This window comes from Branchiostoma lanceolatum, chromosome 1, assembly GCF_035083965.1.
Source record: "Branchiostoma lanceolatum isolate klBraLanc5 chromosome 1, klBraLanc5.hap2, whole genome shotgun sequence".
NCBI lineage: Eukaryota > Metazoa > Chordata > Leptocardii > Amphioxiformes > Branchiostomatidae > Branchiostoma > Branchiostoma lanceolatum.
In genome coordinates, this window is record NC_089722.1 from 5,875,944 (window position 1) to 5,892,746 (window position 16,803).

The 16,803-nt window shown below is 43.2% G+C and overlaps 1 protein-coding gene across 1 annotated transcript; it reads right to left on the reverse strand.

Annotated features, from left to right (window-relative positions):
* Positions 1-10: 10 nt before the first annotated feature.
* LOC136430959 (leucine-rich repeat transmembrane neuronal protein 4-like) lies at positions 11-10,151 on the reverse strand. Its single transcript, XM_066422086.1, has 10 exons — positions 10,041-10,151; positions 6,671-6,761; positions 6,081-6,243; positions 5,557-5,650; positions 4,855-5,048; positions 3,624-3,778; positions 2,593-2,722; positions 2,138-2,371; positions 1,514-1,664; positions 11-1,124 (listed from the first exon to the last, which is right to left on the reverse strand). The coding sequence occupies exons 2-10, from the start codon at positions 6,752-6,754 to the stop codon at positions 464-466; spliced, it is 1,866 nt and encodes a 621-aa protein (XP_066278183.1). The 5' UTR covers positions 6,755-6,761; positions 10,041-10,151; the 3' UTR covers positions 11-463.
* Between the last annotated feature and the right edge of the window lie 6,652 nt (positions 10,152-16,803).

Consider the following 16,803-nt stretch of genomic DNA (forward strand, 5'->3'; position numbering starts at 1 on the left):
ACGAGAAAAATACCATAGATAAAAGGCTTTTTTATTGATGTAACAATATGCAAACCGTAACAACCGTTTTTCAATTGCAATATTATTTTGATTTTGTAAAACTTTTAAGTTAGTTGTACTATTCAACATTTTAATTCCACGCACTGTATATCAAGTAATTTCTCTGTCCATATCACAAGCGCCAGACATGTGTGATGTCCTATGGATAGCTAGTTAAACCAATTCAGTCGCATACTTCGCTGTAGCAAAATGATAATATGTTGCGCAGAATCTTGAGACATGAGCATAAAGATAAAAGGCGACATCAACAATGAAATTAATTCAACCAGGAGTCAGGCCTGAAAGCAATCATTTGTTTCATTTGTACAATAAACTATCCATTTTATTATCTTCATACACTTCAGAATGTATTGGTACGAAGATATATTTGTTAGCAGGTGTTTGCTTCCTTGTTATGCCTTAATCACAGTAAGTCCTCCATCGGTGGATCGTCATAGTCATGGTCCTCAGTGTTATCAGTACGGTTTTGTTCCTTCACCTCCTCCCGCGGTGTCTGTGTCACTGTCTCCGTGTCCTCGGCATCAGTGGCGTCCAGAACTTCGCTGTAGTCGTGGTCATCATCGGCACAGACGGTGGGAAACGCCGGTTTGTTCGTTAACGAACCGCTGTTTGAATTTCTCGTGAGCTGCTCGGGCGAAATGTCACTGTTCATACCCTCGGGTGAACTTCTTTCTGTGTCTGAGTCTGTGATGTCACCCGCGGAGTCGAAATGGTGAACCGGGAGGAAGGTGCTGCGCCCCGGTACCATTTTCTGCCTGTCGGCGTCTGCGTTGTTGTTGGGAGCGTCTACACGTATGTTGTTGACTTTAGCATTGAATGGTACGGCGTATGGCGGGCTCAGGGGCGTGTCAGGGGTGGGGGGTTCCCGCAGGAGTCGGTCCACCACCGTGGCGTAGTCGTCGTACTCGTCGTTTTCCTCGTGTTGGCTCTCTACATCCGGGACGTCGGAGGTCTGCGTGTAGGTCAGGTCAGGTAGGAGGCCGGCGCCTTTCCTCTCCCGGCTGAAGTTGTTGATTCTCCTCCCACTGCCCACGGCTCTGTTGTAGCGGGTTGCGCGTCGGTAGCTGCGATAGAAAAACGTAACTAAGATTTTTGCTATATATGTGATTGGTCTAAAATAGTTCAAATCAAAGATGCTGATTACCTACAAACATAGAAAACTTTTAAAAATCAAAACGGCAATGAACAACAATAATCATAATTCTTTTTAGTTAGATCTCAACCTACGTTCAAAGAAAGAATTTCTTCTTGTAATATATGAAAATGGATATGCTACTGAAATACTTTGTGTAAAGTCAATATTCATTTCATAGGTCTGATGCCAACCATTGGCAATCATTCCGACGAAAAAGATGACTGGATAAATCAGCTGAAGACATCAAATAAACGTTATGTTTTTCCTTTTCCGTACTTAAGAGAGGAATGTATCAAATGTCTTATGAAAAAGACTGACCTTTGTCTGGACAGGAAGACGCACACGAGGATCAAGACCAAGTTCATGATGATGAGGAAGCAGCCGACAATGGCGGCCACCATCACTCTCAGGTACCGCATGTCCTTCTGGGGATGGGCGCAAGGTGGCGTCACTGGAGCGGCGGTTGGTGCTGTGGACAGAGTAGCGTTACTGAAATCTATCCAGCTCACCTAAACATATCACTCTACATATCTACACAATTCCTGTTTTACGGATGTAATGAAAATTGTAGCTTAATTGAAAAAGAAATGTTTTTATAAGCCTATTATTTGGTGTAACAAAAAGGTTAGATGATTACAAGGATGAGAAATAATTGTACATAAATATTCCTGTCTTCCCGGGTAAGAAGAAAAATGTGTGTTTTTCTACCAAGCATCCAAGGAAAAGTGATCAACTGTCTGACTCTCTTGGTTTTCTAGGACAATGCCCCCAGGGGGCCTGGATGGCCCACTTTCGACCACTGTGGACGATCATTCCGAACATACTGGACTACAAATTCCTGTGGACACATTCCTGTACAATTCCTAGGATTCTTGCAGACTGCACACAATACTTTACCACAAGGCTCGCCCCTAAAGCGTCGCCAAAAAAATAATTCCTTACTGGCATTTGTAGGTGGTGGGAAAGTGGCGCACTGTCGCTGTAAGTCGGCGATTGTCAGGTTCAGTAGCGGTGTCCCCTGTACCGCCGGGGGGCCTGCGCACGTCGGACTGCCTCCAAGCTGTTCGCTGCTCCTGTTGTTCACAAAAGAGACCAGGCCGTGCTGCAGGCAGTCGCAGAACCACGGGTTACCGTGCAGGGTGATGCTATCCAGCGCCGGAAGGTTGCTGAACAACGCTATAAACGACAGCAAAGCAATAATGAATGGAAATACTCATGAAGTGGCACCATGACCTTGTGTATCCCAACATAATTCACAAACGATCTTAATTGGTTATACTAGTAGGCATCTGAACCTATCATAGCTGCCGCGAAGAGGAAAGAGACTCTGAAGATATAAGAGTTTTGATCCCAGGCTAGACTAACACTAATACAGATATAAGGTTAGACACACGTACGTGGTCCTGTGGCCCACACGGCGCTCCGCAGGTTCCCCCCACACCCGCTCGGCAGCCCGCCCGAACACCCCCCGCCGCACTCCGACTCGTCCAGCTTCGCGTGCTTCCCGAACCGGTGTCCACACAGACACTGCAGGGAGAGATACAGATTGTCTTTGTATTGATGAAGGTTAGATATCCAGGAATCACGATGTACCAAATGACAGTTACCCGAGCAACTGGATACAATTTGGAAACTGTTTTCAAGTTTTATCCAGTTGCTTGAGTAACTGTCATTCGGCGTACAAGGTCTTTTCCAAAAAATTGAAAAGAGGACACGTCTTTCTATATGTATCTAAGTGTATAGATAAATGTTAGATATACGCAGAACAACAACAACGTTAGATAAAGGCACAGCAACAACAAAGACAAGACTGTCCGTGTTTAATGTCTAAGCCAATTGCAAGGCCTACCTATCGCCCAATACATACATAGTTACATACATACATACATAATCATACTCTAACGAGTTGAAGCGCCCAAAACCAGTCGAAATCCATCATAGCCATTCTTTAATGACGTTGATTACAAGCAAAGAAATAAGCCAATCAACAAACTAACTTAATACATCATCTCTTTAGAAATGATTTCCTAATCGGCTCCTTCCCTGCGGTGTCGCCAAAAATATCTTAAATCTTACTATCTTGAAGCCTAACGTAGCTGTAGGCCGTGGCGGCACAGTTCTCCACACAGTATGTGTGTGTGTGTGTGTGTGTGTGTGTGTGTGTGTGTGTGTGTGTACATGTGTGTGTGTGTGTGTGTGTGTGTGTGTGTGTGCGTGTGTGTGCGTGTGTGTGCGTGTGTGTGCGTGTGTGTGTGCGTGTGTGTGTGCGTGTGCGTGGGTGTGGGTGTGTTGTGTGGGTGTCTCTGTCAGTGTCTCTGTGTGTTTATAGCGTACCATGATACCATCCTGCAGCCCGGCGTAGCTGTAGCCCATGGCGGCGCAGGTGTGTGTGTGTGCCTGTCTGTGTGTCTGTGTGTTTATATCTTACCATGATACCATCCTGTAGCCCGGCGTATCTGTATCCCATGGCGGCGCAGGTCTCCACGCAGCTGGCGGGGCTGAGGGAGTACCGGTGGGTCAGGCTGACCGGGAAGTCTCGGTCATCCGCGGTGTCTTCAAAACAGCCGATGTACTGGGAAGCACCTGAGCACAGTAAAAAGAATGAAATACGCACTAGTTGTCAAGCAATATTATTTTCTGCACTGTTATACGTATGCATACATTTTTGGTAGAGGGGGACTTCTTTCGGATATATAAAGACTTACAATAAGTCATTTCACAGTTCCAAGTGCGCATGTGCAGTATGATACCTTCATGCAATGTGGTCTAAGGTTTAAGTTTGAGGCTTTCTTTGTCTATATGCATTAGGCCACACCAACTTTGGTTGATTTTATGGATGACATCCTCTGGAGACCCCAAAACTAATGCGCGCGGGCGAAAAAAGAAAAATCCAGCAAAAAAAAAATGCTGCTAAACCACAGGGCAACTAGTACTAGTACAAAGCTGGTATTGCGAATTGAACCACAGAACACAGTTTGTTTGTAGGAGGTACATGTAGGTTGTCTTGTTCATTATAGCAGACTATTAGAAGGTATTTGGCTCCGAGGACTGTGGATGATATATGACTGTGATGAGAATACTCATATACACCCATAAGGGCAGTTTCAGCATACATGGCATTGAACTCCATATTAAGCATTCCATGGTTTACGCTCACAAATCCCTCTGCCAATCCCTCAATTCCTCTCCCATGTCTCTCATTGTTGCAAAAGACACGTGTGAGAGCCACTCTGGATAGGTCGTGTTTGAAATTGTCTTGGCGATACTCGCTGCATGGCCGCCGCGATCCTCTCGTACAACTGTGCAAACGCAAAATCCCCCTAGCCAACATCGATGGCATACCAATCCACATACGCCCCCAGTTTTCCGATAAGCCGGCACAATGCTAGCCTTTTGCGGCAATCTAAGTCGGCAAGTTCCGGAGTTCTGTGTAGGCTTGGAGGAGGTGATTTTTTTTTTTGACAACAGGCGAAAATCAATGCGCGCGCGGATGTCATCCATAAGATTAACTTGGTGTGGCCTTATATAGTGTACCACAATACATCACACTGTGAGGTAGCTTATTCAAGAAAAACGCAACTAAAATGAAAAGACAGGTTACATATAAATCATGATTCTGTACATCATTATGGTTATTAGACGTTTTCTTTCTCCTTTACCTCTTCCAATAGTTGGTAGCTGATTATTCGCCAGCAGAAGCGTGTGAAGTGACGTCAGGCCGGTGAAGGTTTCCGCCGTCATGTGCCATATCCGGTTCCGGGAGAGGTTCAGCTTCCGGAGTGCCGGAACGGCCCGGAATGTCCGGACGTCTATTGCCGTAATCCGGTTGTTCGACAGGTCTAGATCCTGTAGGCTGGACAGGTGAATATTAGAGTGATTAATTTGAATCATCAACGAGGAGGTTGTTAGGCTATTCGAAACTTTGTATTGAATTTTTATACCCATTTGCTTGTGGGAGGTTCTTTATCAAAAGATGGAGTTATCAAATTTAGAAAAGATCTTGACATTCAATTGTTAATGCAAATTTTGAGAATCCAGGCCAAAAACCTTTAACAGTCACATATAGGACGTCATAAAGGGAAAATTAGACGCATGTTTAAACGACACGGGAGGCGACATGTACTTCGCCCTTGACAAAATCCTGGAGTCACAAATTCTGTAAATGTGCATGTACAAAGTAGAGGGTCGGTACACTGTGGAAGCTGAGGTTTGTCCGAAAAATAGGTGATTCCTTATTTGTTCATGAACATGTTTTATCAAGGAGAATAATAGAGGTGGAGAAAAAAGGGGAGGAAGAGCACATTGTCAAATACAGTCGCCTCTCCCCTCTATTCTACGGTAGAATCTAATAGGATGCTTACCTGTTCAGCCCTAGGAAGGCATCTGCCACAAGGAATGTCAGCTGATTGTACTTCAGGTTGAGCTTCTGAAGTCTGGCAAGCCGCGAAAACGTGCCTAGATAATAGGACAAAATATTCTCAAGGCTCCAACATGTAGCATCGTAACGCTGATACACTCAAAACTGCCCATGGAGACAACTCAGGGGCCGATGAAATCTGGTCTATGAGGACAGGTGGTCACCACAGACAGGATTCCTAATGTTTGTGCATTGTGTATTGACCATGTGGTCCTAATGAATTATTATTGTGCAATGAAATCATTCATTCATTCCTAATGTAGAAGTGGTCACTTGTACAGGTTTGACTGTAACTTAACACTCGTATGTTTGATGGACTGACCATGAGTTAAACTGAAGACAACAATACAGTAAAACGCACATATTTATAGTTCTAAGGACTGTTATTGCTAGACATTTTGTAAAACTGGTTTGTAGAACCACTATCATTGCATAGACGGTGTTACGTTTTAGGCAAAAGACCCTTACCAGCCGGAATTCTGGAGATGCCGTTCCTCAGGAGGAGGAGAACTGCTGTGTTGTCCGGGATGTTCCGCGGTACAGTCGGTAACTCATTGTCTTTGCAGTCTACCTTCAGACCTTCTGCCGCTGTCGAGCACTGGCACGGCGAGGGGCACCGCTGTGCGACTGTCTGTATGTGCAAGAGGAATAATATTAAGACAGTCCAATATTGCTATTCGGAGGGAGCCAGCCGTAAGAAATATCGCGGCCTGGGGAATACAATATTGCAAAAGATTTACCATAGCATATACCGTCAGGCAAAAATTATCAAATTTCATATTATCCTTATTTTGCTTTATTGTGGTATTTTAAGAACTTCACACTTGGACGGTTTGATACAAAATGCTCAGAAATTAAGCGTAAGAGCAAAACAAATCCTACACAACGTTAAACTGCAAACAAACCGTTAATCTCAACTAAAATGCACGTGCCATATTTCATATCTTCACAACGCCCACTACTAATCATTATCCCACCTTGACAACCTTTAAAGCGTTAGACAAGCTTAAATCGTCCCAGAAAAAATTAAAAGATTTTAAGTACATGACGTTACTTACCTGTGACAATACCAGCCATAACATGATGCCAACAGTCCACCATAACCGTCTTGTGCACAACCGCCATGATGTGCAGCCTGTCATTGTCAACCTGATACACGCAATGGAAAGTCTGTTGACATTCCAAAATACAAACACTAATCACACAACTCATCAAGTGTGAAATTACATGTTCCAGCTCGTGCGTTCATGACGCACAATATCTACATCAAACAATTTCTTCTTAATTACTTGCAACATTGCCCTGTCTTGCCTCAATGAGTTTGAGTTTATTTTCTAATTATATTATGCTGATCTCGGTTCAACACGCTTTCATGCAACACTAGACTTAAACTATCCGTTAAATTGATTTCTCTAACAAGCCATTCTGGAACAGGATTAACTATAAATTTCAACACAATAGAGACTTAAATGGGAATTACCCAAATTATCGACTGAACAGCACCAGGCTTCGTCAAGGAATGAACAGTCACTAGATACAAATGGAGCACGTGTCTCAGTCAGAAGTTACAGAAAGTCTGATCTATGGCTTTCCCGTTTCCAATAGAATTTCTGATGTATGTTGCTGACGTATATGATATCGAAAGGGTGGATTGCTCACTCCTTACAAAAACTGGTGTTGTTTCTTAGTTGAAAACGCAGATGAACGCAGTTTAAATCAAGAATATTGTGTTATTTTAGATGACACGTGAACCTTTCCTATAATTTACGAACATCCGGAGAAAAACCAAGACATACGGTTCCCAACCCGGTGCCGTTAAAATTTAAAGCGACCAATCTGATGCTGTGATCTACCATAGAGCCAACGACCCTAGTTAGCTACACCTTGTTTCAACATACATGGTATATAGTACGCACCCATCAAAACCATATCCTTCAAACTGAAATATGTAACAAACAGCCACTTAAATTCACGCCATTTAACGTATTTTCTCTTATTTTTGTGGTGCCTGGTGAAAACATTTTGTTTTTGTAAGGTAAATATATGCATATGCACAGTACCAGTGAAAAGAACATCGTGTTTTACGTTTTAAATAAGGTATATCACGGTGAGTCATAGAATTGGAAGACAATCGGCAGGTTATGCCACGCATACAACACGTGATTATATGTAGTATCAGGATGTGGTGTGCATGTACACTTCCCAGGATGCGGGGTGTGCTGAGGGGGGTAACAAAAATCATGTTTGGGCCAAATTCTACCTCGTTCAGACTTGCATCAGAACTGCGTGGTTTGATACAAAAATAGTGACACTGGGTATAGGGAAAACCCTTTAACAACCTCGTAACAGCAACGGTGGATGTTTTAAGGATGTCCTCCAGACGATGATCGAATGAGTCTACCTCCTAGAAACATATCTACCCGCCAAATCGTTACTAATCAAATCACCTTCCCATGGTTTTACATCCAATGAAATCAATGTATGAGGGCGGAAAGGAAAGGCGGGTGGAGACGTGGATAATGCCTTAAATCCAGCGCTTTGGTAAAGTAATTTCTAACGCGTCTCAGCATATGGCGGTGCCGTTATAAATCTAATGTACATTCCGATGTAGTAGTCAGGGTATGGCCCTATCTTCCGGAAAGAATTCCATTCACTCATCTTTATCCATGCTAATTGAGCTATCCAATCAATCAATCAAAACTAGCTTGACGAAAAGTGACGCAACCAGGTTAAAAACAAACAACTGTGACACGTTTCTCTCATAACTTGTTAGCTCTAGCTATCCCCAACCGTCGGTATCAAATTTTTAGATCCAGCCATGTTTAGCTTGTCTTTTCTCCAACGTTCGCTTCCTGCCAACTAAAACTAGACTAGTAAAGACCCCAGGCTGGAAAAATACATGGGCTAACGTAAATATTGAATGTGGGCTGTGTAACCGTTTACAAATGTCATGTAACCATGCACATATTTGTATAATCAATGTTGCCGCTTACTTCTGACACATAAATCATTTGTGTCATCATTATGTGTTTATTCATTTCTGACATTGAATTTGACGGCGACAAGTTGCCTTATTGTTAGATATTGTAACAAAATACTCTTTATAAAACGTAGCGACTGCGTATTCATGTATTGAAAGTTATTGAGGAATAGTCCATGATATCCAGCTATGGCCCGGTGAAAAATGGCATCAAATCTCCCGTCATTAAATGAATTCCAACTATCATTTTCTGTGGTTATTCAGAGCTACTGTAGATTATTCACAAAATTTCTTTAGTATATATACAATCTGTTATATCATTGTGCAGATAATATGTGTACGTCACATATTGGATGTTTACCAATTTGAATCAAAATGACAACTCCTAATACTAAGTATCTTCCTCCCAACTACATACATTATCTACGCCTTTCCGATCTGTTGTTTTTGTCAAAGAGCCGATAAATAACGTGTCACTGATCACTAACCCCTCAGGACATAGTTGTAGTATCGATTATGATATTAGGAAGATTATATATATATATCCCTCCTAAGTACATACATTATCCACGCCTTCCATATATCCATTCCGATCTGTTGATGTTGTTTTTGTCAAACAGCCGATAAATAACGCGTCACTGATCACCTCCACCCCCAGGCCATCTCGTCATGACGGGTGAAAAGGTGTGCCAAAGAATCAGCTAACCTTTCACCTGTCGACGACAAGCTTTGTTCGCCGTGAATAATTCACCAAGCAGAAGAAAAACCTGCCAGCACAAATCCATCCAACCGTAAAACATCTCAGCGCTTCACCTTTTTATGAATTTCTCAATACCGAGTGTTAGATTTACCGCGAACACTACATTCAGAGCGACTAGACTTTAACACTATTCTAGTTCGTGATTTACAAGTCTTTCTATCAGTCTGTGTTTTTGTTAGAAGCGATGAAAAGTGGAGAATTAGCTGTGGGCGGAGTCGCGAAGGTCACCGATGCTATCTCGCTGTTGTTAAACTGGCTGAGCCGAGCCGATTAAACTCCATTAAGCACTTTTCCCAAAGGGGTCTGTCGCGACAGAACGATTGCCAGTGGGACGTTTTAGGCTTACGAGTTACACGTAACGTGTAGATTAATATCTAATACGTGATAAACTACGTGACAGTGACGTTTCAATAAAAAGAAACGACAGAAATATTACCAGTAACAAGACGCGATTAACGCCTTAAGCTATAGCCTCATCGCTAATTGGGATCGGTATGTAAATACACACTGCGATCCGAACATTCCCACAAACACACCTTGAACGTTCAGGTCCAACAAATCGCTTCTCAAATGTTGTTCTGTTAAACAGACTGTGTTTCCTTAACGCTAGAAGACTCAATCGCACCTCTAGTAGTATAACAGAAGATATTTTCGATAATTTCTGACAGAAACAATATGTTGAACCTACCTGAAATGGGCGCCAATAGCCAGGACGTTTAGACCACAGACAAAACGGACGATAAATGACTCGTCGAGTAGGAGTTGCTCAGGCGTGAACGTGCCGGAAACGGAAGTGACGTACCAAGTAACAGCGGTGATGAGACATTGCGCAATGAATCATTACAGACAACCACTGTACCCACACCTTACATGCAATACCACTCTTGACCGCCCCGAGGTGATTTTACAAAAACACACGAGGGTCTGCATGGGGGGAACCTGGCAAAGATTATCAACGCTTAACGGTAAATCCAGGAGGACCGACACGTACATCGATTAGCGGTAAATTGATACTCTCCAAGCAGAGCTAGGGTTTCGGCTGGTTTTTAACGTGTTTTTAGGCGTTTTTGTCATGCCTTCTACTTTGTCATCGTTTTTGTTGTGTCGCAAACTTGGGTTTGCGACACAACAAAAACGATGACAAAGTAGAAGGCATGACAAAAACGCCTAAAAACACGTTAAAAACCAGCCGAAACCCTAGCTCTGCTTGGAGAGTAGTAAATTGACATGTCCTTGCGAAATTAAGATTTTGGGAACGAGTTCATTGGATTGTTCCATTGTAATATATTCGTTGTCTTTTGGGTAATCCTGTGTCGACCCGACTTGGCGATGCGGTTAATCTGTCAATAAAGCTTAACGATGAATTCGGGATAACAAACGTAGAATTAATGCAACCAATTGCGAAGGATTCACCGACAACGCTTAACGTTGAATTAGAGCGGGCCGGCTACAATTAATGATGAAAGTAGCTCGCTACTCCTCACATATATAGGCAGGGAGACCCTCACCATACACCATTGCACATGTGTACATATCATTTACATCAAAAGACACAGATGATGTGATACTTAGCTTTCTTGTTGTTGGTTTTAGACAATTCATCATAGATGGTTATCAAGGTCAAGCTAATCACAGGAAAATGGCTGTGAATCCTAAAGACCAATATTGCCATTAGGCTAGCAGAATACAACGAAGAACAACAGAGCTTCGGGTTTATATTTTCATGTTCACATTAGATACTATGAAAGCAGGCGGTGCAAAAATGGAAATACATTTTGTTAAAGATATGAACATGGGACCGTTGTCGAGTTCCTCCAGAATGGTAACCTTTTCACCATGCATCACAGCAAAAACGGTAACTATGGTCGTAGTTTTCCGCTATCGAAGTCACATAGGGAAAGTTTAAGAAGCCAATCTTAGACGAAGACTGCAACCTTACTAGTAAAGAAGTATTCTCCAAGCAGAGGTTTCGATGGGGGGGGGGGGGCTAGAAGTGGCCGGGATTTTTAGCTCTTGGGGGGAAGGAAACGTAAATAATCTGCCCCCCCCCCCTCATCGAAAACTTGGAGAGTAGTAAAAAAAAAAAGATATTTTCTGAAGGTTAAAATGGCTACCGATCTGCCCTTAAGGCGTACGTTTCATCACGATGTGCAGCCAGTAATGTAATCTTCTGTCTGCTCTGGCAGGTATTGTTCACTCGTTTTCACATTTTAGATACTAGTCCCAAACATACGATGCTCCAGTCGGTAGCACATGAAATTAAACCCTTTGGCGCTGTATTCAATATGAAAGTTTTCTATAGCTTCATGATTGTTTCTTGTAAGTTTGATTTACCTCACTTTTGTCCTGATATCTAAGAAGACTTCCTTACTTATATCCACTTGTATCCACCTCAATTATACACTAGTATGTATACCCCCGGTTTCGGTTAGATGGATAAGAACTTGGCATCAAATGGCGCGTTAGTGTTGACATTAAAAAGACAGCTGCAGCAGTTGTATTCAAGTTGAGGGACATGGCTGCTCAATAGCTCCATGTCCGCGTGGTGTGGAGGTCTGCGTACACTGCCACTCGCCACATCTGGTTAAACTTCCGTGGAGCCAGCGGCCCAAGTTTGCGCCCGGTTCTGGACACGATTGGAAAACAGTCGGATCGTTCTTTCGGATGGGGACGTAAAGCCGGCGGCCCGGTGTATGAGAGAGCTTAGGCATTAGCCTCGAGCTTATGATTAAAACCTCTGCACGTCAAATATATATATTATAAGTCATTATCAACACATTTATTAAGATGACCCAATGAGCTTGGCCAAAAACGCGAGCCGTAGTGGAGCCGCTTCGCACCGTACCGCTAGCTACTTGAAAAAGCATCATGCTTCACCTCAAAGGGGATAACTGCTTTACCCTTACAAGCTAAAAGTTTTGTAAACAAGACATAGTGGTACTATTGTAGACGGAACTTTTAGCTTATCATAGTGGCAGTGAAAAGGTTTGAGATACACATCCGGGCACTTCACGCCCACGTCTCTGGTAACCAATGAGCTAGACAGGCTCTCTGAGATGCCGACACGTACAGCAGTTAGCAAATTAATATTCTGTCTCTTCTCATAATCATTTTTTTTCTTTTTTCTAATAGATTACTTTCACAGGTGGCATTGTCAGCCAAGATATTATCTATAAAAAATCTATAGCCTCAAGCTAATAAAGCACTAAAGTCCGTGCAGATTGTTTAGATGAAGTTCAAGGCCATCAAGCCCTATTGAGTGTTCTATCGATCAATAAACGTCAAAATCAAGATGTTAACATGTATTTCTAAGTCTGGTTTTGTCGATTGTAGCTCTTGTCTCAAGGATGGTATTCAAGACTACTCGTGCATGTTGAGCATGAGACAGACATGCCTGTGGCACTTTCCCACCCACACTGTTTTGATTCAATGTCTGCACGGACTGCAATCAGCAATATAATCTTCTGTTTGGTCTGTCAGATATTCTTAGCATGTCTTCATACCCGATACTAATCACACTTCGCCTTGAGCGTCAATACTGGGTATTAAATCAGTCTACCTCCATAAACTACAGAGAATTCTACGACATGACTAGTTCTTAAAGGTTTCCTTTTTCTCTCTTTCAGCGAAGTGTACGAGATGACTTCGTTGCTTGTGCCTACTTTGGCAACGATGTACTATATGTACATGTATGATATCAACATAATGTACGTATGGGAGAGAGAGAGAGAGGGGGGGAAGAGAGAGAGATACTATTTCTAATAATCTTTGTTGGATCTTACGCAACATTCATGTTTCTTTCCATGGCTCACATGGTCATTCAAGATTCTCAGAAAAATTAATGAATATTCCAATCAGGCACGTTATCTACCAGCTGCAGACTTATCTGGGTAGCGTTTCATACTGCGGAGCCGGTGCAGACGGAGACTTCCAGGCTGACATTCACACCGCTCGCTGACAAAATCGTCTTGGTTTTGTTTTAGGACAGCATCGAAGGTGAAGTTTTCCTGTCGTCTTTAGCAAGAAAGTACTTAGTGTTCTTCTTCTTTAACACCTTGTCGTCAAGTAGGCACACAGGGTACTCTTTAAGTTGATATTCCCGTACGTGTTTGGCTGAAAAGTTGGAAAAATGAAGACCATTATGTTGTCAGTGTATGAAAAACTGCAGTCACAAAAACGAGGCAAAACTAGTCGTCTCTGGTTCACTGTCGTTCTTTGTTTGGGGGTTGCCTGTCTGGGGGGCTTCGCTTTTCCGCAAGGCTGTAAAAGGTCAAACAAAACGGGCATGACGTTTCAATGGGTGAAGTTGAGCTGTCGGTTTTTAAAGTTGACAACATTCCCTGAAAACGTACCGGCTGATGTTAACCGTCTGGCGGCTTCCTCAAACCGCATCAAGAACCTGACAGAAGTTCCAGAACTCATAAATCTCTCTTCACTGGACTTGAAATTCAACCTGATCGAGACCGTTGACTGGGGGACTCTGCGCAACTTACCAAATCTAGAATCCCTCTATTTGTCGTACAACCGGATCACGCGCGTCAGCTTAGATGCTGTCGTGAAGCATTTGCCCCAACTATGGCACGTCGGTCTTGCAAATAACAGGCTGGCGTCTTTCTCCCTATCCGAGCTGGGCTATCCCTCCATAGTAACCGCATCACTATACAAAAACCCCTACAACTGCGACTGTACAATGCTGTGGTTGATGGTCAAACTCAAATGTCTGCTAGAGCCATGTGGATCTGATTTGAGCTCTAGTCTAGTCTGTTGTGAAGCGTGTGAAGCCTGCTTTATTTCCAATGCCCCTGCCATTCTCGCCCGTCAATTTAAGTGCGCCAGCCCTAGCCACCTGAAAGGAATGTCACTGTCAAATGTCTCACAAATTCTGACGGGTTGTGGAATCGAAAAACTGGCATCGGTTGCGACAACAGATGACCACCACAAGACGACACCGTTCCAAATCACCGACGGTACTGGCGAAGCAGCCTCGGCACTTCCCTCGCCGCCCAGCGACCGCCTGCTAAAGGAGTCCCGATGCACGCACGGCGCGGATGCGAGTGGTTACCGATATGTCTTTCTCTCAGGCGGTCCCACCGATTAAAACTATACCTTTTACAAAACCTACGATGCAAGCAAGCACTAGCCTCTACCAGGCTCCACGCGATCAATGGATCTGTATAGCGGACTACCCCTGGCATACTATTCACTCTATTTGGCCGATTTCTACTATTTTCCCTGCGATCGTATGGAATCTGGTGGAGGCTAAGCAAGCACTATATACGTACCGTATCTTCTTTCTGTCCTGGTGCAAGGACTTTACAAAACATAAAACATTCTGGCTCGAATTACCTTACCTATCTAGATTTAAAACATGAACACCGCAAAACTGGTTTTTCAGCTGTAACAACGCAAATTAAATCAAAATCTGCTCATATTTGAAACCCTGCATATCAATGGCTGAAAATTTTAGGACTCTGTCTAAAGCCCCTGCCACACTAGTGCGTATGTACAAGCCCGCATGAGTTTATTTATTTATTTATTTTGATTTACCACATTTTGTGGAAGGATTGACATAACAGGTGAACTATCACCTTTTCAAGATGTCATCCCAGACCGGACTGTAAGATTTGGACCATCGCACACCGGGGCATGCCCCTACTCTTTTTCGAAAGGTGTGGTGGGTTCTTTAACGTGCGCGGGGTGTTGCTCTCCCCAAACACGGGACCTCCATTTAACGTCCTATCCGAGGGACGTCCCTAACCCTAGATGAGCTAGGTACTCATTTACACCTGAGTGAAGTGAGGAAAGTCGTGTTAAGTGCCTTTACCAAGGGCACAACGTCGGGGCGCAAGTTCGGACATGTCTCTGAGCGCACCTGGGATTAGATCCCTGGACCCATTGTTTGACAGCCGCGTGCTCTACAGTTGCGCCACACGACGCCACAAGTTGCGTATCAACATGTTTTTGGTCAAGATTGAGTTTTCAGCCAAAGAAGTAATTTCCTTGGTTCGATAACTAGGCTGCACAACGGTGGGTCAACGCAGAAAACAACTTCTTCCCCGCAAACTTTCCTTAAACCTTAAGAAATGTTGATGGGCAACTCACGCGCACTTGAATGTACGCACAAGTGTGACAGGGCCCTAATGGCTCCACGCAGAGCCAGTCGATGAACAACAAAAGCATCCTCCATTGACGTTACACTGGCGCTTTCCTATATGTCAAAATTGGTATAACGGAAAGCATAGCAGTTATGAAGGAATTAGAAATAAAGCAATAGTTCCACACTGCCACGGACAGATTCACTGACCAGGTAAGCAAAGATGATTCATCCATCATAAAGCGTCAAATAACTACGGATTGTCAAAGCGAAAAGGAGGAATGTCTTTGTGGTGGCAATGTCAAATAAATGCACCCTAGCCTGTTCATCACTTCAGCACAAATATACATATGGCACATTGCAGCAAAATAAAGTATTCAGCCAAGGGTTTATCATGCAGCAGGCCAGGTAGGCTTGTGATCAGGGTTGTTGACATAGAAGGTACAGGTTTTGGGTTGAAATCCCTAGCAGGCTCTAATATCATGAAGTTGGGAAAGGCACTTTTACATCTAGTTTCCTCACACGACTCAAGTGAAAATGAGTACCTAGCTGAGGTTAGGTACACTCTCTCGGATCTGACGTAAAGCCAGAGGTCCCGTGTTTGAGGAGAGCCACAGATCAAGCACGTTAAAAAACCAAGCACACTTATCGAAAAGAGTAGGGGTCCATCCGAGTGTCGATCAACCCTTACAGTCCGGTCTTACGCAGCTTCACTGTACAAAACGAGTGTGTTTACCGCTTATGCGAAACATACAAAGCACTTTTTAGAGCGTTTGAGGAGATGAAATACTCTTAACATATGTTGTGTTAAATCTTTGTTACTTTACACGAAGAGGGAAAATAGAACTAGGGAAAGTCTATATCAATTATATGATATAGCCTTGGTCGATGGTTGTTTGCTTGTAACTAATCTCCAAGCAGATCTACACGGTGCACCGAAAATCGTACGGTGCGGACTGGAGCTTATCTGGCTGACTGGAGCTTATCTGGAGCATATACGATTTTCGGTGCACCGTGTAGATCTGCTTGGAGATTAGCTCGTAACGACATAAAGTGATTTGTGGACGTACATGTATTATCAATGGTTCCGTAGAGACAAGTCATCATTACTTGCGTGAAGTGTGAAATCGGTGAGTTAGAATTGTGCTAGTGTTGACATGATGGCCAAGTTGATATATCAACTCAATGTTATTACACTATATGAAAAATATGTGCAACATTTGCTGTAGTCATTAACAGATACTTAGTAGGATTTTTCTTAGATTGATGTATATGTAAGACATGAGTGTAGCTGTAGCTGTCTCTGTATATGCCTTAAAAGTAGATAAAGGCAAATTGAATGAACTTTTTCTTGTTG